At 51.7% G+C, this 23,038-nt stretch overlaps 5 protein-coding genes across 5 annotated transcripts; 3 read left to right on the forward strand and 2 right to left on the reverse strand.

The window, feature by feature from the left end:
- Positions 1 to 1,249: 1,249 nt before the first annotated feature.
- LOC128278784 (protein FAM117B-like) lies at positions 1,250 to 5,444 on the reverse strand. Its single transcript, XM_053017512.1, has 5 exons — positions 5,156 to 5,444; positions 2,094 to 2,468; positions 1,873 to 2,024; positions 1,540 to 1,788; positions 1,250 to 1,459 (listed from the first exon to the last, which is right to left on the reverse strand). Exons 1-5 carry the CDS (start codon positions 5,442 to 5,444, stop codon positions 1,250 to 1,252), a joined length of 1,275 nt encoding a protein of 424 aa, XP_052873472.1.
- Positions 5,445 to 6,791: 1,347 nt separating this feature from the next.
- On the forward strand, positions 6,792 to 10,148 carry LOC128278026 (uncharacterized). The gene is made up of 3 exons (XM_053016660.1): positions 6,792 to 7,378; positions 7,441 to 7,840; positions 9,042 to 10,148. The coding sequence occupies exons 1-3, from the start codon at positions 6,820 to 6,822 to the stop codon at positions 10,084 to 10,086; spliced, it is 2,004 nt and encodes a 667-aa protein (XP_052872620.1). The 5' UTR covers positions 6,792 to 6,819; the 3' UTR covers positions 10,087 to 10,148.
- A 1,149-nt stretch (positions 10,149 to 11,297) lies between these two features.
- LOC128267990 (ornithine decarboxylase 1-like) lies at positions 11,298 to 12,527 on the forward strand. The gene has a single exon (XM_053004973.1). The coding sequence runs from the start codon at positions 11,298 to 11,300 to the stop codon at positions 12,525 to 12,527; it is 1,230 nt and encodes a 409-aa protein (XP_052860933.1).
- A 592-nt stretch (positions 12,528 to 13,119) lies between these two features.
- Positions 13,120 to 14,483, forward strand: LOC128278343 (translation initiation factor IF-3). The gene is made up of 2 exons (XM_053017056.1): positions 13,120 to 13,504; positions 13,561 to 14,483. Exons 1-2 carry the CDS (start codon positions 13,170 to 13,172, stop codon positions 14,000 to 14,002), a joined length of 777 nt encoding a protein of 258 aa, XP_052873016.1. The 5' UTR covers positions 13,120 to 13,169; the 3' UTR covers positions 14,003 to 14,483.
- A 6,189-nt stretch (positions 14,484 to 20,672) lies between these two features.
- Positions 20,673 to 22,233, reverse strand: LOC128278785 (ornithine decarboxylase-like). The gene is made up of 2 exons (XM_053017513.1): positions 20,990 to 22,233; positions 20,673 to 20,808 (listed from the first exon to the last, which is right to left on the reverse strand). The coding sequence occupies exons 1-2, from the start codon at positions 22,231 to 22,233 to the stop codon at positions 20,706 to 20,708; spliced, it is 1,347 nt and encodes a 448-aa protein (XP_052873473.1). The 3' UTR covers positions 20,673 to 20,705.
- Positions 22,234 to 23,038: the final 805 nt, after the last annotated feature.

Genomic DNA, 23,038 nt, shown 5'->3' on the forward strand with positions numbered 1-23,038 from the left:
GATTATTGAGCTTGTCGGTTTGTTCCTATGTTGCTCACGTTTCATTATTGTAATTATCTGCTGCTTGTTACGCCGCGATTATACTCTGTGAGCAGGGCTAGTTTTAATCACTTACGTTAAAAGGATAAATTTGTTAAATGAATCGAAAGCTGCTATGTACGGATGGCACGGGTTCACTTAAAAGAGCTTTTGCGCATAAAACATCTAAAACCAGTTGAACAAAACAGGGGTGACACGGGATGGTTCAGCTGAGCACAAGTTTTGCGATCAACGAAGCAAACGAATCGATTGTACTTTTAAGACATTCCACGAGACAGATACGCGTAGCTTTACTAAATCGTATGAGGTTGTGAGACTTTGTACTTGCCACACGTCATCCTCATGTGCAAATCATATAAATTAACGACGGTCGTGCAGAACCAAAGCGTGGAAAGTGCATGGGCGATGGGCTTTATGGGTTCATATAAATGTTTATAGTTGCTGTGTATATAATGGTATGGATTTGGTTATTCATTGGCCGTTGCCAACCCTCCGCCGCCAACTAGTATCTGTGTGGATGTGTGTGCGTATGTTGCTAATCGTTATTTTGAGATAGAAAAAAATGCCTTCCAAAAACTGTTACTTGAGTTCGCGTTTGCTTATTGACTTGATTCACACATTCCGTGGGTCACACTCTTCGGTTGCTTGCAGGTTACAAAATGGGGGATCGTTTACTCTCGCCCCTCCATTCCGGCAATTCGTAACCTTTCTACTGTATTTACGTATGCGTTGCATATTGGCTTGAGTTTGTTTGTATGATTAGATGGTGTCCCTTGTCTCTTTTGCGTCAACCGCCGCCGCCGTACCGTTCCGTAATAAAAGTGTTATCCCACTTCACACTTCAGGGTGCCGTAAAAAGAGTTTTTCTTTTGGGTTGCCGCGGGGAATAAACCTTCATACAAAATATTTGTCTTCTCATATTAATTTCTGTACCGTGCCGCGTTTCTGTGACGTGTTTCCAGCTCGTACTTCATCACCCTTCGGGCGGGAGTAAACGGAACGTAAACAGAGAAGTGCAACTTGCAACTAACCAGTAGAGACAGAAGGAAAACATTCATATGTAAACATCAAAAAACATCAAATGGAATGACAAAGACCCTTGTAATGGTCCATTGAGATGATAAATAAAATGGCATTCGAAATTGCCGTCGATTAAAAAGACGTCCATCCAAGATGGATGCAAAACAGGCTGGAAAACGAATCTGCGTGCTTAATCAGCGTTCCCAGCGACTGCAGCACCGATGGTACCCTCGGCGTCAGCTTCGTCATCGTCGGCTTCCGGTGTTGTCTTGAGCGTCGGCAACGGCTGCAGTGGTTGAAACGCTGAGCCCAGCGATGGCTTCAGCTGGAATGCGGTGGTGCACGGTTTGAAGCATGCCGTGTTTGTACTGGTATCGGCTTCGGTGAGCTTGAGACTAACCTACAATGAGAGACACCAAACAGACAAACCGTTAATGGGCGGGCGCTTGGCAAAACAGCCGGCACCGCGTGCTGTAATACCTTTTCACAACCATCCGGTGGTTCGCGGGCAAGGAATTTGTTGATCCTAGGCGATGCACTGGTCGTCACGGTGCCCTCGTCCGGTGAAGTGCTCTGGCTTCCGTCGTCGGACGAAAGCGTATCGCCGAGCGGTGTCTGCGTGTTGACCGACCGGGTATCTCCGAGTCCTCCGACCAATGAAACGGTACCGGATGCGTGAAACAGGTCCGCCAACGGTGCCCGGTGTCCCTCGGGGGTTCCGCGTGAGTACTGTGTGTGTGAGGGAAAGGCGCAGAGCGCGGTAAGTTGCACGTTGCACTTGCATTGATCGCGGCGCATTGCATTGCGGCCTACCATCTCGAGCTCCGATCGGCAGCTGTGCTGCTGGCCAGGGTAGAGAACCAGCTTCTCTATCTCCTGATTCAAACCCTCGACGGAGTTGCGCATCGGTCGCATGTGCACGGGCGGACAGGTACGTGGTGGTATCGACACTGGGCTTGCTTTCGCTGTCAAACCAAACAATCGTTAGAAGGTATGCACAACACAACACAGCCGGCCGGTTCCGAATGGCTTACCATTGTTGGGGCTAAGCGTCTGGGAGCTAACGGAATGTTCGCCACGATGGGTGCGCTGCAGTCTTTGTCTTATCACTTTTTCCATCTTCAGATCAGTCGGGGTCGTCGCCTCGGTACGGGTGATGATCGGCGACGAGGAAGTGGACGAACAGGAAGGAAGGCCGCCCTCGGTGCCCGTGGCTGCCGGTGAGCCGTGGGCGGTCGATAGCAGACAGCCGCGGGCTCGCTCCAGAAATGATTCCTCCGTTTGCGTCGCCTTGTCGAACTGCAGGAGCGTAGGAGTGACCAGGCTCCAGGCGGGCGCCGGCCGCAGATAGAGTGCATCCAGCGATGCCGTCCGTCGAATGCAACCCTCATTGAGATTAAGAATTTTACCTACGGAGAAGGGAAACGGAATGGGGTTTGAGTTGGCTACACAAGGTGCACGGGCAACTGAAGCTGCAAACGAAAGAACTACCGTTTCCCTCAACGGGCTTCCTCTGAGCGTTGTTTGATGTGCCTATGGTACGTTGGAACAAATTAAAAATACCCACAATAACCAAAAAGTCTGGGAAAAAGGCCCGGGAAGTTACATTGTCTGAGCCCAGAATCTGGTCCGCTTCGGTGGAGCCTATTTATATTCACCAGCACACGAGGCGGTGCATCCTTGAACGGTGCGCGCCCACACGCGTTGCGGCTTCGTTTTGCCCGTTCCACGCCAAATGAGTTTCAAGGATAAGTGTGCTAATGGTATGCATGCGTAAACGCGTGCAATGGCGCGGTATCCTGGTAGTGGTAGGCAACATTACTACGAGTGTAACGGGAAAAAGAGTTTGCAAATATCAAGGTGTGCATGCGATGCGGTACACGGGAGCACTCGGTTCGGCTCCACGTAGAACACATCGCACAGTATCTGCGAGTGTTGTGGTTAGCAATCGATTTACTCATCCTTCCCTGACTGTAGTAACGCAAGCCACACATGCCCTTTGGAGTCGGTCGCTTACTGGCGGTAGTCAGCGAACCGTAGCTTTGCCATGCACAATGGGCGAGGGTTTAACGTCGAACTGTTTCCCTCCAACACCAGTTGGACGCAGTTCCCCTTCAATCTATTGCTTCCCCCCCGGAATGAAGGGGGTCGAAAATGATATGTAATCAAACCCCGAACTCGCGCAATGCCTAGGTAATAGACAAACATCCGGGGTGCTCCAACGCGTTTCAAGAGGTGTTCCGCTCCGAGAGTGGATATGTACACACACACACACACATTTGCCTGGAGGCCAACAATTGATTCGTTCCTTCGGTAGTGTGCGCACCACGACACCGTACAGTAAGGATAATGGTTCAAGGATAGGGCCGCGCGGTGCCACGACAAGGACGGAGCAAGTGTGCGTTGCGCCCGAGACTGCGCGTGTGAGCGGGTCGAGCGAATCATCGGGCGATTCCTGTGGATATTACGCTACGCGTGCATGCAGTTTTTGAAGATCAAGGACACTATTTGTGCGAAGTGTTTCAATGAGTGTTTGCCGGATGCGCTCCGTCTCTTTCGCGCCCGCTGGGTTAAAAGCAGCGCACACTGCGGCTGTCTACTTTGCCTCGAACATCCTCGTATCAATCGCCGGCAGCAGTCTCTCTCGCTCTCTTTCCAATGGTTGCTATTTTCACAATTTCCGGTTCACCGATTAAGCCGCTGACGACACCGCGTGATGGTTGCCTGTTTGCCGGACGCAGCGTGACGTGGAAAACACAGGACCGTAGAATTTCCACGAAGGCGAAAGCTATTTCTAAAATAAATTACATCCCGCAGGCTTGATTCGTTTTGATTGCACGGTCCTGGTGAAGTCAAACGACAAAAAACAAGGTGAGCAGCGCTGAAATCGAATGGGATTCCCTGCTCAATCATTGCTTCCCGGGTAGTTTCCTGCAGGTTCTGGCCGGGAGGTGGGATACGAGACATTGCAAATTTCGCTCTCATTTTCCTTCGACGATCACAGCGCAACGTAGCGCGCGACCTGGCCGGCCGGCGGGAGCCGAGAGCCTAAATCGACGGAGAGTCCCACGAGTGCAAAATCCGATTGCACGACCGGGAATGTGGAATGGGCTTTGGATGCCGAACGTCGGGAGCGGGTTTCCGTGGCTCGGAAGGGAACGTTCGGAAGAGGGTGTGTACGTTCATTGATAAATAATACTGTGTGCTCGGTGCGCGGCTGCGAGCCTCCTCCTTTGGTGGTCGTCGTGATGCCGACTGCTAGAATGGGATGTTTGCCTCGCGTACTTGTGTGCGTTCGCAGAAGTGTCCTGGTGCGATACTGTTCTACCACCAGCCGGGAACGCCGGGACAGCGGATGCTAATTCACTCGAGTGGAAGCGAGAGAGAGAAAGAGCGGCCGGAACGGGTCGAGTGAGGAATTGGAAACTGAAAATGTTTCTTCGATAAACTCTCCATCATGTTGACGGGCTAAAGGTTGAAAATGTCAAGGCATATCCGACGGAAAGGGACCAGTTTTGGGAGTAAATATGGAGCCCTGTTCAAACGGAATGATCCCTCTTCTGGCATGATGGTTTTTGTCAATTTTCTCAACTCATCGTCCTGTGGCGTACTGTGAATCAACACCAGCAAGTCGGTTGAATTCCTTTTAAGGCCTCGTGATAATCGCAATTACCCCAATAATAATCCGTCTCTAAACCGGTTACCGCGAAGGTCCGTCAGGATGGTTTCCCGAGTCGGTTCAACTCGGAATGCTGGAGAGCTGGCCGAGTAAAGCTATTACGAGTGTTGCGCGAGTGGCCAAAGTACGCAAACAAAACGAACCATCATCGTCGTCATCAGCATAGGTGAGAGTAACCGAAGAGGGCTACGAACGACAGAATCTCCCCGAATCGGTGCCGCTTTGTTCGGCGTGTCGCTCATCCCGAGCATTCCCGGCGCGTGCAAATACTACAAAAAAGGAAAACATGACTAGGTGACTGATAAATGGTATCGCTACGGTCCGCGCCAGGGAGGACAGGAGCGCTTCCGTGGAATGCGTTTCTGGGTTCATTCATTTGCGTCTAGAACAGGATTCAGGCGAAAGCAATTGGTTTACCTTTGCCCGTCAGGGCACCGGGACTCCGGTTGCCGCAGATTGCATGTTCCGGCGAGATGTGGCGTGCGGGTGGTGACAAGGTGGCCGAAAGAGACTTTCCACCGGTGCAGTACGTGGCCTCGGCGTGGCCGTGGCTCATTCCGCTGGGGCTGACGGTTTGCTGGCCACTGGCACTCGTGGCCCCGCTTCCGCCACTGCAATGGATCGAACCGGTGCCACGCAGCAGCAGGGAACTGACGGGCACGAATGCCTTCATCGGTTCGTTGTGCTTCCGGACACGGCTCGACATTCTTCCGCTTCACTTCCGTTGATTGTGTTCGCGTCGAGAAGCGCTTGGGCCCTTCACTCCCGGGACGTTCGGCGAATGGCGGATTCGGTCACTACCGACGGGGCTGTCACCGGCAGGTGTTGCAGTTGTTGTTTTGGCATCCGGCTACGGCACCGTACGCGGCTCATCCGGTCAGAAGTCTTCCCAGATCCGGGCGCCCCGAGAGAAGCAACACTCGGGCCAATCGAACCTGCCGTGCCTACTCAGTCGCTGCTGGCCCCGCCACTAACGACATGTGCACCGGTGCACCGGGGAGTGGACAATGGAAACCTTCGAACGACACCCACAACACGCACGCACGTCACTTCGACGGTGATCCGCGGACGAAGCTTGCATTCCACCGTGGTTAGCACGGTGGTTCGGTGGATTGGTTCGCTAGGGAACGAAGCTGGAACGGTTATGCACTTTTTCTGTCTTCAACTGGAAATGTCTCGGGCGTTTCGGTTTCCTTCCACAATTGACACTACCAACTCTGACGACTCCGGCGCTGGACTGCGAACGCGACACGATGGCGAATGGCGAACCTCTTTGTTTGCCGCGAGAGAGCGAGATTGGTTCTCGATTTGCACTCCGTCGTACGCTTCTGCCTGTGTGCATCGGGATGGGTTTTGGCTGGTTGGTCGGTTGGGGGCCGCGGTACAGGTATCCGACTGGCAAGTAATAGAATTTGCCGTCCTGCTCTATTTAATGCTCGTGAACGAGACCGTAATGCTCATCGCGCCAACATAAATCCGCGTGAGCTGGGGGACAAATGCACGGGGATTGTCGATCTGGCGATCTTTGGTTTGAGTCTTTTGTCAGCTAATGCTTTGTGGTTACAATACTCTGGTTTTGATCGAAAAATTCTGTGGCCATGTTGAATGATCTGCGTTCAAAAAATAAGCAAAATCGAAACGATGGTCACCCTATGGATAGAGAAGAGCGCTTTCTATTGACGTTTCTGAGAGCGTGAGTGACCTTGGGATGCTGTCAAACGGGCTTGGTCACAGGTGCGAGGTTAAAGTCGGACTGAAAGAAAAGGATAAATGAAATATGATAGATTTATTAATATTAAACATTATTGTAACACATTTGTAAATGAAACATTCAATGTGATTCCTTACCTGTTCACAGGCAATACAGAATGTAGAAAACAATAAATGAAGCTGCTTGTCGAACGTTTGAAGCCCGCTTGAACCGTTTCCTCGTGAGAGCCCACAGCTGTCAAACGAAGGACGGACACCGCAAACTCCGAACGCAAACTGTTTTCGGTACAACAACAAGAAAATTTTCACCACCTTGCGTCTGCAGGCGGGCCAATTTCAGGATTCTCCGAAACTTCGCGAGCCGTCTGGAGATGGAGAAGAGTGCAACCGAACCGGTGGAGCCGAGCAAACCGCCAGAAATCGATCCGGAGCTGACGGCATCGGCTGCGACGGCGGTTGAGCAGTGGCGCAACTATCAGCAAGCGTACGCCGCGTACCAGCAACAGTATGCCGCCTACCAGCAATACATCCAGCAAACTCAATTCGCCCAGACGGTCGAACAGCAGCAGATGGCGTACAGTCAGTATTTGGAGCAGCACCGCCAGTATCAGTTCCAGCTGCAGCAGTACGAGCAACACAAGCAGCTGCGGCAAAACGGTGTCCCTGCGGGGAATTACGAACCTAACGCCTCCGGCTGGCCACAAGCGCCCGGCATACCGGCCCTTGTCGATCCTGGCTCGATGATCGTTCAGCAGCCAATAGCACCGTTGGCCCAGCCCGGGCGGGATGCCGCGAACGGTTTCCAACCGGGAGGAACGGATGGGAGGTTCGCGAAGGCAACGAATCCCAGACGCCAGTCACGCGAACCGAGATCCAAGTTCAGGGGCCAAGAGAAAAAGTCGGAACTTCACACCAAAACGACCATTTACGGTAGGCTGAAACAGCGATTGATGGATAGTGTGCCGTCTGTGACCTTCCATTCCAATTTACAGTGAATCCCGAGGACGAATCGTTGTTGCCGGAGGATCTGAAGAAGCTGTTCAAGGAGCTACAGTGCGATTTGTGTCGTACGCGGATGAACTCTCACATTTCCGCCAACATCCACTACCAGTCGAAGTCGCACGAGAAGAAGATTAACCAGTGGCTGAAGGAATACTGTACTCAAACGGGCACTCCGATGCCGGTTCGGACGAGACGACAGCTTGAGTTGGTGGCCGATGCTAACGTCGTGGGCCGTTCCGTGCTTCACTGTGAAGCGTGCGATCTGCAGCTAACCTCGATTCAGCACGCAAACCAGCACTACACCGGACGGCGCCACTACATGGTGGTAAACGGCAAGAAGGTACCGTCGGGAAACGGGTACTACAATGCCGATGGCAAGTGGATCAGATCGTAAGTATTGTGGCCAGTGAGCGCGGGACATACACAAGGGCCCCATCGCCGCCAACATTCAAAGGGATCCATTTCCATTCGACGGCTGCCAATGGTAGGGACCGTTAGGGGATAGAGAACTGTACATTGGGTTCGTCAAGAGGATGGGGACTGCGTCCGCTCCACTAACCCTATGCTACCGAGTACCGTGCCTTTCTGACGCTTAGGACGTTCACGGCACCAACGGACATCCCTACGATTCAGCGTGTACGGAATCGCCACCCGTGGTGGCCGTGCGATTCTGACGGACCATGGAAAATGTATTCCGAAGAACGAAGACCCACTGTTTGGAATTCGCTCTGGAAAACCTATACCAATCCGGGCCCCTGGCTTATTTTCCCTTCGTGTCCCGTACCGTTCACGTGACCGCCTCGAGGGCTGCGCCTCGTTTTCACCGTCTTTTTGTTGCGCCATGTTGCCTTAAACGTTTACAACACATTCTCGGCTTTGTACAACACCTTCAGGTTTGTATCACCGTAAACGGAAAGGCCAACGGCAGCGCAGTAACGCACGCGGTACGAGATGAAGCGAAAGAAAGCCGTGCTCTATCGTGGCTCAATCGGTTGTCCTTTCGATCGATGGCTGGCTGCGATGATCGTGTACCGATCTCGAGAGGAAAGATCCCGATCGAAAGGATAAATCGTTGGTCAAACGCTTCGACTCCCTACGAAGAAACGCATACATCTTATAAAGAGGGACTAACTGTACCGTTTTCCCCCTGGTTAACGGTATGCGTTTCCAACCACTGGAAGCCAGGCCCTGCCGCACGACCAGCGAGCCTTGCCCATTGTTTTTTTTTCTCTCCTCACCATCAACACCGAATCAAGCCTCCGTTTCTTCCCTCGCGTTATTTTTCAGCGTTGCACCGTCTGATGCTTCGTTTGCTCGACGCCGGCCAGCCAGGTCGTTGTGGTGCATTCTTCGGGCACTGATGCCGCCTCTGTACCGTTGGGTTTGTTTGATCGAAGACACCCAGAGAGGGAACCGTTTTGTTAGAGGACCAATTTCGAGCGTTTGCGAAAGCGAACGGAAAGAAAGTTCAACCGGCGCACGGTCCAAAGATACTAGACCTTCGATTTCGATCATTTGTACCCACACCCGAAAAGCCCGTGTGGATCCATGTTTCAGCTCTGTTCGCATGTCATTTTTGCTTCATTTTTAGTGGAAATTTAGCCGTGGATAAGGTGGTCATCCCGGAGGCGGCCGGTACTAAGCGGCCAATACAACAACCAACGCAGGTCAACTCCACTTCAGCCGGCACAGGCGAGGTAAAACGCTTGCGGTTGGAACCTCCGCCGGAGCTGCCGAAGGAACTAGTGGTAGCCAACAGTGGATGGCCTTTAGAGGAGGTCTCAATCACTATGACGGGTCAACCGCCGTCAGGATTGCAACCGATCGCCGGTGGCATCATTGACCCGCCAGCGATTCTAACGATCACCGTCGACAGTGACGAGGATGTGCCGGATATGAGCGCTGGTGCGGTATCGACCGCAGCTGGAGTGGCAGCACCGTTGGTACCACCTCCAACTGTTGCATCGGTTGCTCCCGTAGTGGGGCCATTGCTGGAAAAGAAGCCGACCACGCTGGAGCAGGAGATTCGTAAAAAGGAGGGCCTCGATTGCGTCGACGACACCGGCACCTTCTGCTTGATCTGCGAAACGTCCGTCACGTCCCGCTCGGAGATGCTGATGCACCTGAAGGGTGCCAAGCACATCAAGAAGGCGCGCACGATGGGTATGCTGGTGCGGACAACTCCGTTCAATCCGTCCGACACGATACTGAAGAGTGTCACCAAACCGGTCCGCCAGACGGACTGGTCGCTATACCGGATGCCTTCCGGGAAGTTTTACTGCAAAACGTGCAACCTGATCGTGGCCGACGAGAAGCTGTTCGGTCAGCACTGGTACGGCAAGAAGCACAAGCTGAAGATGCGCCAGGAGCAGACGGCACAGAAGAATGGCACTGTTGTTCCCGTACCGGTAATGGCAATCGGTACCAACGGGGACACTGCGGCGGTACCGGAGTTGGAAGCGGGCACCAGTGTGACTCCCGTTGATGCTGCAGTGGCCACTGGTGCCACGAAGAATGCGCTCCCGTTCAAGCCACCGACGGTGAATGGGGGCAAGCGAGGCTGGAAACGGCCACATTTCTTCGGCAAAAAGGGACAACACTTCAACAACAAGCCCAAGAGACAGTTTCAAGTGTGAGCTTACCGCACTTAGCATCAACCATGTCTGCTCCGGAAACGTCCACGCGATTGTATAGTGAATGAACCACACGATAATAAACCAACGTTTCCTGCTAAACAATAGCCCATGAATGTCGCTCGTAATCTAGAACTAATATCACCACGTGCGGCGTACCGATCACTTGATCTGTCCAGGGGGCCATTTTTAGCATTCAGGAAATTGCACACCTTGTTCAGGGGGACTCCGTTTTATAGGCGGCTAATCCGAAGAGGGGAAATCACGAGTTGAAGCGGCGTGCCCTCCACGGAAGTAGTCATGGTGTTGTAAGGTGCACGGCACTACAAGAATGGCAAGAAAAATACTCCCGCAGTGCTTTGGGCTAAGTGGGCCAAAAGCACTTGAGGCCGATTAGCTAATGCTAATTGCGCTATTTACTGCATTCCGAACTATTAAAAAGGGTTGGACCGAGTCATTCGTCTGCTTCGAGTGCATGGGATCTTCATTAAATTACTCAGTTAAGCATTCCGTTACTCAGTGGATGTGCGGTGTTCATGCAGAGACCGTGTACTACTTACCTACCAGCGAACGTTCCGGGATAGAAAAGCCGTAGAAATCGTGCCGAGTGGATGCGTTGGACGATCGACCCCGCACACTGAGGAGAGTAGTTAGCTTCCGGTAGGTGTCATATTTTCAACGTATTTACATTAAGCAGCGATTCGGTGATATTTGTGAAGATTCGAGAAACGAATTCTGGTAAGGGCTCTCGACCGTCCGGAACGCTGCAAATTTTGCACACTGAATGCCCACGTGGCGCTGCCGTTCGGAGACGTGTGCATGAGACTTCTGTTACGGGCAACACCGTTCATCCGCATTGTCCCGTAAGAACATAATTCTCACACTTTATCAAACTTCGGACTTCACATGATACGTTGATCGATTAGGCATAACACACGAGCATGTATGCGAACAGCCCAACGTCCCGCGGGGCAAGAAAAAGCAATTAGAGGAGAGTTTGTGTGTTTGTGTCTAGAGAAAGAATGCATTGTGCGTGCTCCTAGGGCTGTTGCTATCGCAGTGCCGGGGCCCCAGCTAATGATCTGGAAAGCTTCTATCGGAAAATGCTAGGATGGCTGTTCAGTTCCCAGATTTGACCGCCGCGTATAAGTACTGAGTAATGGTTTTTGTAGTTTCAGTTAAATACTCGCGTCCGTTCAGTGCAGCCGATAACGATGGACGCTGGGTACATTCTGATCGACGAGAGCAGCTCTGTCGAGGAGCTGATCAAGATGATCGCGCAACGTGGTTCGCTCGGGGGACCGGTGAACGTGTTGAACTTGGACGACGTCGTACAGAAGCATCGCAACTGGCGCGAAAAGCTACCCTCCGTGGTCCCGTTTTATGCGGTCAAGTGCAACAACCATCCCGCCATATTACAGCTGCTGGTGGCGCTTGGCTGTGGGTTCGACTGCGCTTCTCGGCGCGAAATGGAAACGATCCTGGGCTTGGGAGTGGGACCTGAGAGAATCATCTATGCCAATCCGGCGAAATCGATCGACTCGATCCGGTACGCGAAGAGGATGGGCGTGAAGCGGATGACGTTCGACAGTGCCGACGAGCTGGAGAAGATTGCCCAACACTTTCCGGAGGCCGAGCTGGTGCTAAGAATACGGTACGATGCACGGGAAGCGCAGCTGCCGCTCGGCCGTAAGTTTGGCTGTGATCCGGACTGGGAGGCGAAACCGTTGTTGGAGTGCGCAAAGCGTCTGCATCTGACGGTGATCGGTGTCAGCTTTCACGTGGGCTGCGGTAGTAGAGATGCAGAGTGTTACTACTGGGCGATAAGGAAAGCGATCGAGATCTTTGATCAAGCCAGCGATCTGCTCGGAATGCAGATGTACCTGCTGGATATTGGTGGCGGATATCCGGGCGGGAACGATAGTACTTTCGACGATCACGTACACTTCATCAACAAAGCGCTGAACGAGCAGATTGTGCAGCAAAACCGAAATATCGAAGTTATTGCCGAGCCCGGCAGATACTGCGTGGAGTCAGCCGTTACGGCCCTCGTTAATGTGCTGTCGAAGACTTACGATTGCAACGAGTCTGGAGAAATCGTTCGCATACGGTACTACGTCGACGATGGGCTGTACGATTCTTTCGATTGGTGCGACGAAGTGGCTATCCCTGATATGCAGCAGGGCGACAAGCGCACCGAAACGGGATGCCTTCGGTCGGTAATCTATGGTCGTACCATGTGCGACAACGATATCGTTGCCAAGGAAATTTTCCTGCCCGAGCATAGTGTGGGTGATTGCCTGGTTTTTCCCAACAGGGGGGCGTACGGTATGGCACTGGGCCGCGGGTACAATGGGTTTAGCTCGCCGCTGGTAAAGATTTGTCTCACGAGGGCAACCCTCGATCATCTGTGTTTGTTCAAGGCTAAAACCGCCGCACGGTGAGCGTCAGTCAGCGAGGCACCATCCAAGTTCTACAAAGCGGTGATTGTTAGCATTTAAGAACTCTACATTTAGTTCAACGCAATTTGAATAAAGTTACATGCGCTACAATGATACTTCGTGACAGGCACTGTTGTTTCTATGCGAGTGATGCAATGTGCACTTTATTTGAAATCAGTTTCACATACGGCATGCGAAACTAAGCGCGGATACATTGTTGATAGTTCATTCACAGTGCATTTAGAGGCGTTAATTAATGCAGCGAAATTCAATCCAACCGGCCAAATGAATCACGTGTCGAAACCATGTGCTCGGGTGGCTTTCCGAGTTCCCAACAACCTTGCGGACAGCAACAACACAACAATTACTACATTCCATTCATAAGCAGTTTTGAGGCGTTTATGAATGGGCATCGGATGGGCGATAGCGAACTAAAATATTCCCACACACCTTTTCGGAGCAAACCACAACGGCCGGTATCTGATTTCAAACGTGTTTCAGGGTTGTACTAGATTTGCGCGCGCCCGTTTGACAGCCGCGTAAACGTCAAACTATCACAACAATAAAAACAGCTGTTTGGGAGACGAATTTTAACTGCGACACAATTTTGACTGTGGTAATGGTGTTAAAAGTTACAAAAGCGAAATGATTTTCATCACACGGATCATCGCCAATCCGGCGATTCGGCGGGTGGCGTTTAGCCGGACGACGGTTCGCTGTTGTTTGCCTTCGGTTTCCGTTCCCACGGTGGGCTATTCAGCGAAAACCACCAAACCGGACACTGGCAGCGAAAGCAGAGGCGTCGCCGGTGCACGTAGCGAAAGAAAAACGAAAACATCTCCGAAAGTAACGCTGATCGGATCGGATGAATCGATTTCGGTTGTGAACCTGGAGGAAGCGACCAAGATATCGAACCGTCGGAACCTGAAATTGGTGAAGGTCAGCGATCTCGACACCAAAACACAGCGTCCGGTTTATCGGTAAGGCTGCCCACTGCTTTCCAGCGGTGACCGGTTCATATGTTATCTATTTCCAGCTTGATGACCGGTTCGGAGTACCTAACGGAGGACTTGAAACGGCGTGAGGAGAAGAAAAAGAGCAAACAGGACGCCACCGTCAAGGGTGAGAAGGTGCTCACGATCAGTGCCCGGATAGCGGAACACGATCTTGTGTCGAAGATGCAGAACGTGCAGCGGTGGCTTAACAAAGCGTTCGAGGTTCGTGTGGTGGTCACCGGGGACGGTGCGGCAAACAAGGCCAAGCTAGAGGACATCGTATCACGGTTCGAGACGAGCGTCAAGGAGTGTGGCAAAATTGTCCAGAAGCGACAACGGGATAACGATATGCGTTTCAACATCCTTCCGAGTGGCGGCGGCTTGAAGAAGACACTGCTCGATGCGTCGAAAGAATCGGCCACCGGTGATGCGCAATCCACCGCAAACCGTGGCATACACACCCGCGCGGGACTAATGGCGTGACAATCACAGTCCCAGGGCAGGGCCCCGTGGCCCGCTGGCCCCACCGGGAAAGGAACCGGAATCAAGCGCACTGCAATTACGGGATGTGTCGCGCTGGTACTGTTGGCCAAATATGCGTTTTGGGCCTATCTACTCAGGGGCGGTGAAAGGTGACGTTTTCCGCAAAAGAATGTGCGGTAAAGTGTAAAGCAAATAAATTAGCTTCATTCTAGACCATCGATTTGTGGCCATTGTTCGTTTTGTCGCACAAAAGGGGGATGCAAATCGAATGAGAGACATAAATTTTATCACGCCACCCAAACAATGTCGGAAAGCCCTTCGGTGGGTCATAATCTATGGGACATTTATTAATGACTAATCCTGCGTTTTTGTTGTTCACCGAAATAGAAGTCAATTGGGAATGCGTTGTCGTGCCTGTGCACCGCTGCCAAACATGTCGCATTATTATTCAGCATCACACATTCGCAGTGCGTTCGCGCGTAACGGAGAGTAATTAAATTATTCAGTTCCATTTCGGTTTCGGCAGTCCGAAAGGGCCGACTGCCATCGATTGAAGGACAAGATAGACGGCCTGACGAAAAAAATAAAACGCACATCGCTTACCAAAGCCATAAATTTATCTTCACGAGAGACACATCCGGCAGCTTCGACAGCTGTGTGCACGGTGAGCGAACACGGTGATTTTTGCGGCCGCGAGTGCATTATTTATTGTGTCCGAAGGCGATGAATATGGTGCCGCGTAGCTAATAACGGTTGGTGTGGTTCCGGTACGCAAACGCAATGAATCGCGCGTGCAACGGTAATAAGCCCTCCGTACTGCATTGTTTGTCCGGACCGGAAAAGGCTATTGGAGTGATCTGTTTGATCCAGTGGTGACCGCAGCGGGCTCAATTGGTCGGTGATGAAGCCGTTTTAAAGGTAGGATAACCAATGTTTAAATAAGGCTTTTCAGCACGTTCGTGTCGTCCTCCGTCCGGCTAGTGAATCCTGGTGGACACTCCTTTCGGGCTGCATAAAGAAGCGGTGACCTAGGTGCCGGTGCCGGTGCCGGTGCAAACAATAAAAGTTCATGATTCAGAAGCTTCATGCCATGGCTTGGCGATCCGGTGTTCGGGCATCCGGAACGAATAACGAGCGGACTTTATTCGCTTGCACCGAATGAGACTGTTCCGACAATTTTATTACCGGAACTGGAGTATGTTTTGAAGTACCTTGCCGCTAACTTGGTCGTCGTGCGCAGGCAACAATTCTCTCTGGCTGCTGCTTCGGAATAACGTTTCGCACCGCTGTTGCCGGTGCGTTGTTTGAAACCGAGGGCAGAATACAGAATGCAAAAGGATATCCTTTCCGGCACGAGGAGCGAGAGCTCTGTCGGTTGGCCGTTCGGTTAAAGCCCATAACTATTGGGCAATATTTTGTGGCTGCACTCAGGCCTCCAGTGCACGCCCTCATTCCCTATGCATTAGAGAATCTATGTTTTATGGGCCAATTAAACAGACGAAAGCACAGCACCGTGGTGCGGGCTGGATTGCACCGACCGAAAACGTCGCTTCGGTAGAGCGTCACAGGCACCGGGCGACCAGCAAAAGAAGGTTTTTCAGCATAAAATAATAAATATATTCGCTGAATTTCTTCCGGGAGCTTCTTGGTCTTCTACTGTTGCCTGCTCGTAAACGAACGTGCCAACGTGCGGCCCTGGTTGGCTGTTCCGTTTTTCGTTAAATTAAATTACCATCATCATCGCCTGAGTCGTTCCGATGAATAGTGAGGAAGCTGGGCCTCCATGCATATTCATCACTTTCCTTGAGCACCGCACTCCGATCGATTGTTTCCATCTGATTGCGTTTCCGTCCTGGGCGCATTATGAACGGTACTTCCGTTTTTCCGAGCCACGTTCTAAACAGAGAGTATCATTCATCTTGCCGACGAGTGGGTGCCTTTTCATCGATAGTCATCTTATTGACAGAATTAAAATGGTTCGGCCTTACTATCCGGAAGTCTACTGCCCGGTGTACTACCGGGCAGTGAAACATGCAACGGTCCAGGACATCAAGTGGTGGTCGAGCACACTTGACTATGCGGCACACGTCCCGTCGCTCCGTAGCGGTGAAGATTTCGAAACGGACCCGAAAACGGTGATTAAGCGTTTCCTGCGAAATCACTGAAGCCAGCGACCTGCTGAGGGTCCGGAATGTGATTAATACACTTTTTACGCGTTGGTTCTAATGTACCGCTGATAGTGCCATTATCAGTGGCCACTGGAGTAGACGTTTTCAGGGGCACGCTTGCGATAGAGACCAGCCTCCAAAAGCCGGAGCTACGAACGCGTTTATACGCTTCTTGCAAATCGTAATCGGAAAGAAACGGAATCCAGTGGATGAATCCTAAAGCAAGGGAGGAACATAAAATTTAATTTCAATCGGAGCCCATTTTTACGGGCCATGGTGGCATACTTTGAGGCTTCCAGATGGTTGTGGAAAACATAAAGACTCCGCAACACTCGAGCAGCACCGGAGAAATATATTAAAATACTTTTTTCGGAAACACTAACTAAGGCTGCCTGTGGTCGGCCTAGGCCCCGGCCGCTTAGGACCCAATCGGGGTTTGTGGTTTGAGTTTCGTGTGGTTGATTTGAAGCAGGAAAATTATTCCATCCGTCTATCCGTCCCGCCGGAAGGCATCGCCGAGGCAGCAAGAGCCCGAGCCGGCTGCTGACAAAGTTTAAATATTCAATTTAAAAACCAAAAATGGTAGCAGCAGCACAATCGTTTTGTTTTCAGAGTCAAAAACCTCAGCCGAGGCGAAAGCTGAAGAAACGCATCGAAAAATGTGTTGGCTTCTGCCGCTCTCCGAGAGGCGGAGGTTAACGGAAAGTAAGCCTACATCCCGCTTCTGGTGGAGCCCACAGGAAACCACAAGAAGCACCATCAAGCTGGGGGGAGATGCTAATGCTTGTTACATAAAATTTCGGCCCAGTGGCATTTGTTGCGCCCACGTTTCGCCCAGCTAACGTTTTGCGAGGGTGTGTTCTTTTCATTTAAGAACTTTGGCCGAAGTTTTCGACCAAGTTTCTGTTTTCGGTAGGCCGGCCCACGTCGGCCGACGGACTTTCTGCTGCTGCGATTGTGTGACACTTTACATTAATTATGAACGGCGAAGTACTTAATGGCTGCTTAAGTTGGATTTTTTTTCTTGCTTTCCTCTGAGTGTCCTTTCATCGCGTTCCATCACGGTGGGAGGTTCTACTTCGTTGGGCAGCGCGAAATGCGCGTTGGTTCGATCGTTATGTCGTCGAGTTGAGGATAATGAGTTTATCCGATACTTAACCCAAGGTCCAACGATTCTCTCGCAAGGACACTCTCGATTTTCCGAAAGATCATCGGCCACCCTCGGACCATGCGCCTCCATCGGCCACCTGCCGCCTCCATTCGCGCGTTTAGTATTCGGGAAACTGGAGTCGGGGCCCAGCCCAGCCCGGCGTCGCCTACAGCGAGAAATTGGGAACGGAAATGTGTTTCTGGCCATCATCATCTCACTCTTTCTCTCCGTCTCTCTCTTTCTCTCTCTCTCGGAATGGATGAGACACAAATCAAACGTTGAGCCTCGGTGCGCGGGAAGAAGCCGATACTCGTTAACAGTCGCATAACCGACGCCATTAGAGTGCCGGGCCAACAGAAACATTCACTTTTATTGAGTTATCTTCGGCGCCATTTCTGGGGCGACATATTGGGTGTGGGCTGTGCTGAAAGCACCCGAGTAGGTGGTCGTACAAAGGGGAAAACAAACAGTAACGGGCCCGAGCAAGGGACGAGGCCGTTCATTTACATGTTTGTTTGCTTTTTGTGGTGATTTCTGTGCGAGAGCCGTCCTTGCTCTCCGAGCGGACAAGTGCCCCGTCCGAAATGGGCGGACGGATTTTGTCGTCTGCGGGAAGTGATGAAAATTAAATGATAACATTCAGGCCCAGTGTCAATACTGTAAACATGCGTACGTGTATAGGGTCGGGTCGATAGTACGATCCACGAACAGGGGGAATCGTAAATGAAGACAGCCGATGATGTTGGTACATTCGAACGCTGAAGGATCGTAGGCCCGTAGACCATGTGTGCCGGCTCCATTAACCGACACGCCACGTAATGTTGGGACTTATTTCGACATTTTCATCGCTTCCGGCAAAACGGGATGGCAAAGCAGTGAGTGTTTACTACCCGGTGTGAGCCCGAAGTGGGCTGTATTAATTTCGTGTTATTTTGTTTTTATATCCGTTTGTGGCCCGCGGCGAGAGTAAGGGATAATCCGGCACACACTGCGGAATGCGTGGAGTGTGTTTGTTCGCGGAAAAAAAATGCATAAAATACCACCCAACCTTTGGCGTTCCCACAATTTCAATTTCATCCCAATACTTTGGATGGGTTCGTATGAAAAACACCTTGTTCGGACATCTAGCACCAGATTTAAAATTGATATCAAATATGTTTTACTCTGCTACTAACGTTTGAAGAGCCTTGAACATTTCGATTGGAAAGGACGATTTCGAAGAACCGCATCGAATGCTTTTCAAAGCCTACGAGTACAGTGGGCAAATTTTGGAGAAAGTTGTTTTGAGTGGTTTGAAAAACTTAAAAACGACGATTTTGACGAGACGGACAAAGAAGAACCGAAAAGACGGAATCTTCGACGACCGTAGAAAATCCGTATGAAAAGTTCGATGACAGTGACCGGCAAACACTTTTGGACGAAGGCGACACTCAAACGCAGCACTAACTCGCGGAACAATTGAAAGTGACTCAAGAAGCCATCTTCCTACGTTTGAAGACCATGGGAAAGCTCCAGCGGATCGGAAAATGGGTTCCACTTGAACTGAACGAAAGACAGCAGGAAAGCCTGAAAAACCACACCGCGTGAAATGCTGTTGGCCAGGCACAAAAGAAAGTCCTTTCTCCGTCGGATTGTGACTGAGCAGCGCTTCGATTCATACGAAAATGTGACAAAGTGGCTTGAAAAATGGTTTACTTGAACATAGGAACCGTTCTAATGGCGTGGCCTCCACAAATTTCTGAAGAGAAGGGACGGATGTATTGACGACGTATTGTACGATGCGAAACTCTTTGAATAAAATATGTAGATTTTTTCATTTCAATGCAATAAACCAGTTTCATACTAGTTTATGTCCAAAAAGCTGCGCCACCTGCGTGTCGGGCAATCACTAACCAGTAACGGTGCCCAATTAGAACAATAGCGAGCCACTGCCACAAACTCGGTGAAGAAACTCCAAACAACATAACGTCATCTAATTGCAAGAGCTTTTCCCGACGCAAGACTCGAGCTCGCCCGCTGTGCCCCGCTCGTCGAAAGGTGTGACGGTGCTCGAAACTGCGCCTGCCGATCTTGGCGCGAAATGAATCAAGTTTAATTAGCACATAATTTCCGTCAAGTTGTGTGCCGTAAACTGTGTGGCGCGATTCTTCCGGAACCGTCCTATCTTAGCGAGCGTGACGATAATTCGCAGGCGCAGGTGAGCTACGATTGCGGTGTGGCTTCCGAGCGATTTTAAACGCCTCGCGCCGGCGGTGGTGATGGTGCCCGGCACTTTAATGAGTGCGCCTTTAATTTACGGCCTCGAAAGTTTGGGGCCCGAAGCTCTGCAAGCTACCGCCACAAAGGATCGTGATTTGTTTCGTGCCAACGGTTGCGAAATCTGCTAGAGTTCATCTTCAAGGCCTCCGGTCTGGCTGGCCGGCCCGGGCCGGGGATTGGTGAAGTTGTTTTCGTGGACACCTCCATCAGTATTCGTCCGTTGCATCATCGCTGGCCCGAAACGTTTCGTAAATATTTTCCCCAACGGACGACGCATTGCCATATATTTTATGACTGAACCCGCTGATTTACGGTCGACCTGTCGGCGCGGGAGTGCCGTGCCAGCGTTGGCCCACCTGCGCCACAGTCAGTCCGAAGACGCCCGACAGTCGGTTGGCCGGTGTGAATCCTTAAAGGAAACTCTTCCGGCGGAACGGTAGCCGGAAGTGGTACGGTTCAGCGCAACCATCCCGTAACGGCGTAACTGAACCTGACGTGACTGCGAAGAAGTGCAACCGGTTGCCGGTGGAGTTGCTGCCGGGCCCGGTATCAGATTTTGATGTTCCAGGCGGGGCTGGCGGGGTTTCCTGTTCCTGCAAAACAACCCGCGCCGTGGCCGTAACCGCCGTGGCCGCTCCGGGAAAATTTTCATCAAATCTAATTTATTTTACCGTCAACAGCGTCGCCGCTGCATTATTGCGCCCGCAGGGTAATAAAAGTGGATCATCTTTATCCCGTGAACCTAGGTGAAAACCTCAAGCCTTCAAGTGCCGCCCGCCGGAGGTCTGATTTTATGTTGCACGGGGCCAACACCAATTGTACGGAGCGCGCGTCGTGAGTGGCCCGATAAAAAAGAAAGGGCCAAAGGCAGAACCCTTGAAAGTAAATTCAAACCGTCGTCCTTCGGCAGACAGGACCGGCCCGGGGACCTAGTGGGACCAAGCTCGGTACTTCGGCCGGGCACGGAAGTACTTTAACCTCAAACTTACTGGACCGATACAGACAGTTGGTGGTGGAACACACTCAGCAGAGGTTGTTAGTTTTCAAACCGCCTCCCTTGAGAGGATTGGGTTCCCTGGCGCTGTGGAGTGGAACTTTTATTTGGCATTAAAAAAACTGCACAACACTAGACACCATCGCTAGTCGGGCCGTCGCTAGTGGTCCGCTGGTCGAAGAAAGTGAGCGTTTTTTGCTTCCAATTTGTGTCACTGATCTCGTGGAGCATCTTCCTGCAGGGAGCCGGAGCAGATAAGACAAGATTCAATCAGACGGTTGATTAAATTAGGTTTCTTTTACGACCCCGCCGTGAACGGGCCATTCTCGCCAGTCTTGAGAATGAAATGGAAATGAATGCACACTACACTGGGCAACAATATACACACAGCCTTGGATGCAAATTCCCGCCCTTACCAAGTGTGCTCGGTGACGTAGACCTGGACGGTGGGCTTCGGGAAACCGTTGAAGTTGGTGGCAAATGTCATACCGTAGGCACCTAGGTTCTCGAACAGAATGTAGTCTCCGATCTGGTGCTCGGGAAACGGGACGTCCTCGCACACGATGTCGGTCGAGTCGCACGTCGGTCCCCAGATGGTGGTCCGGTAGGTGCGTTCCTGTCGGCGCTCGTTCCGTATCACGGGCAGCGCCCGAGCCAAATCGTTTATCGCCCGCAAGCTCACCCAATCGAACAGCGTTCCAAACACTCCGTCATTGATGTAGTACATAATTTGCTCGATTCCACCACCACCGTCACACGAAGACCCACTGCGGATCACCTTCTTGCCCTGGACCGTAGTTAGCAGCGTTACGGCGGAACCGACATAGTAGCGGCCGGGTTCCGCAATTACATTGACCTCCTCGTCGTTGGGAAAGAAGTTCTGTAAAGCACTCTGGACCGCTTCGGCGTACAGATCGATCGGTTTGTTGGTGTCACCCGGAAACCCTCCACCGATGTCCAGAAGGTGTAACCGAAGACCCAGCTTGGACCCAGCGTAGTCGAACAGGGTCCGGGTGGACTCGATGGCACGGTAGAAACAGTCGGCATCCAGACTGCCGCACCCGACGTGGAAGCTCACTCCGATCACCGTCATCCCGAGCTGGGTGGCACGGGCCAACAGTTCCCGGCCGTCACCTCGGGCATCGCAGCCGAACTTCTTGCCCAGCGCTATCAACACGCGGTCCGCGTCATGGCGGATGCGTAGAATCAGCTGCGCCTCGGGATACTCTCGGGCTACCTTCTCCAGTTCCGGCCCGTTGTCGAACGTCATGCGGCGGATGCCGTGCGATCGGGCGAACGCCAGTGATGGAAGCGATTTGATCGGATGGGCGAACAGGATCCGTTCGGGGCTGACGCCCAGCTCCAGGATGGTGCGTATCTCGGTTTCCGAGGCACAATCGAAGCCGGTCCCAAGCCGCGCCAGTGTAGCGAGGATGGCCGGATCGTCGTTACACTTGACGGCGTAGAACGGGGTCACGCGTGGCATCTTACGCAGCCAGTTGACGTGCTTGCGGACCACATTGTCCAGATCGAGCACGTGGAGCGGGTGCTCCCGTGGCCCGGATGCGACAATTCGATCAATTTCCTTCGAAACACCGTCAGTGTTCACGCACGGCAGCACGGAAACGTTACCGTACGGGGGTTCCGAGCTCGGGTCCATCCGGCTTCTGGTCCGATTAACGTCACGTTCGGGGTTGTTGTGTCGCGATCGGCACTAAGCAAAGGCAAGAGTTGTACTGCGCATGGGCACGGTCGGCAGCACGCTGGAAGAGCTGGGAACAATTTAAATAATCTTCCCTGTGGCTTTGATCTGTCAACCAGTGAACTGCTCTTTAATCGGTCACCTCGGTTGAAACTTTGATAAGGAACCGGTCTGTGCCTAGCTACTTCTCGGGTTGTGTTTGGTGTAAGTGGCGTTTTTATTGAGTGATTGCTTGTTTTCTTACCGGACGTCACATCGTAGTTCTAACCTGCTGACCATCGAAAGGAGGACACTTTTTGGTTGCATTGAATCGGGCCTTCGATAAGATGAGATTTTTGACACTAGCGTTCCATAGTCCATTGGAAGAAGAGAGATCGTGGAGCTCGTAGATCGGATGGACAGGAGAAAACTTATCGTCCCTTAGCACCAGCGACAACTGGAAGCTGCGGACGGATGGTTGAACGAAAGTCAAGACTGATTAATTATTTTTTTTCTACAGATTTTCCTTAGCGATAGAAAAACACAACGGTCTGCCATAGGGTGGTCAGTTTCTTCTGCCTCATGTTTACCTACTTTCATTTTATCACGCTGTCCAGACGGCTTCGTCTCCTGCGGCAGGTTGCAAGATAAGGGACGGTGCACCTTTTAATCCGCACTTTGCTATCGCGCCCAGTACCGTCTTCATTATCGCCGGAGCATTGTCTGACTTCTAAGCTGTAAAGTGCGATGAGAAGTGAGCCTTTTTTAATGTCATTGTCCGCAT

This window comes from Anopheles cruzii, chromosome 2, assembly GCF_943734635.1.
Source record: "Anopheles cruzii chromosome 2, idAnoCruzAS_RS32_06, whole genome shotgun sequence".
NCBI lineage: Eukaryota > Metazoa > Arthropoda > Insecta > Diptera > Culicidae > Anopheles > Anopheles cruzii.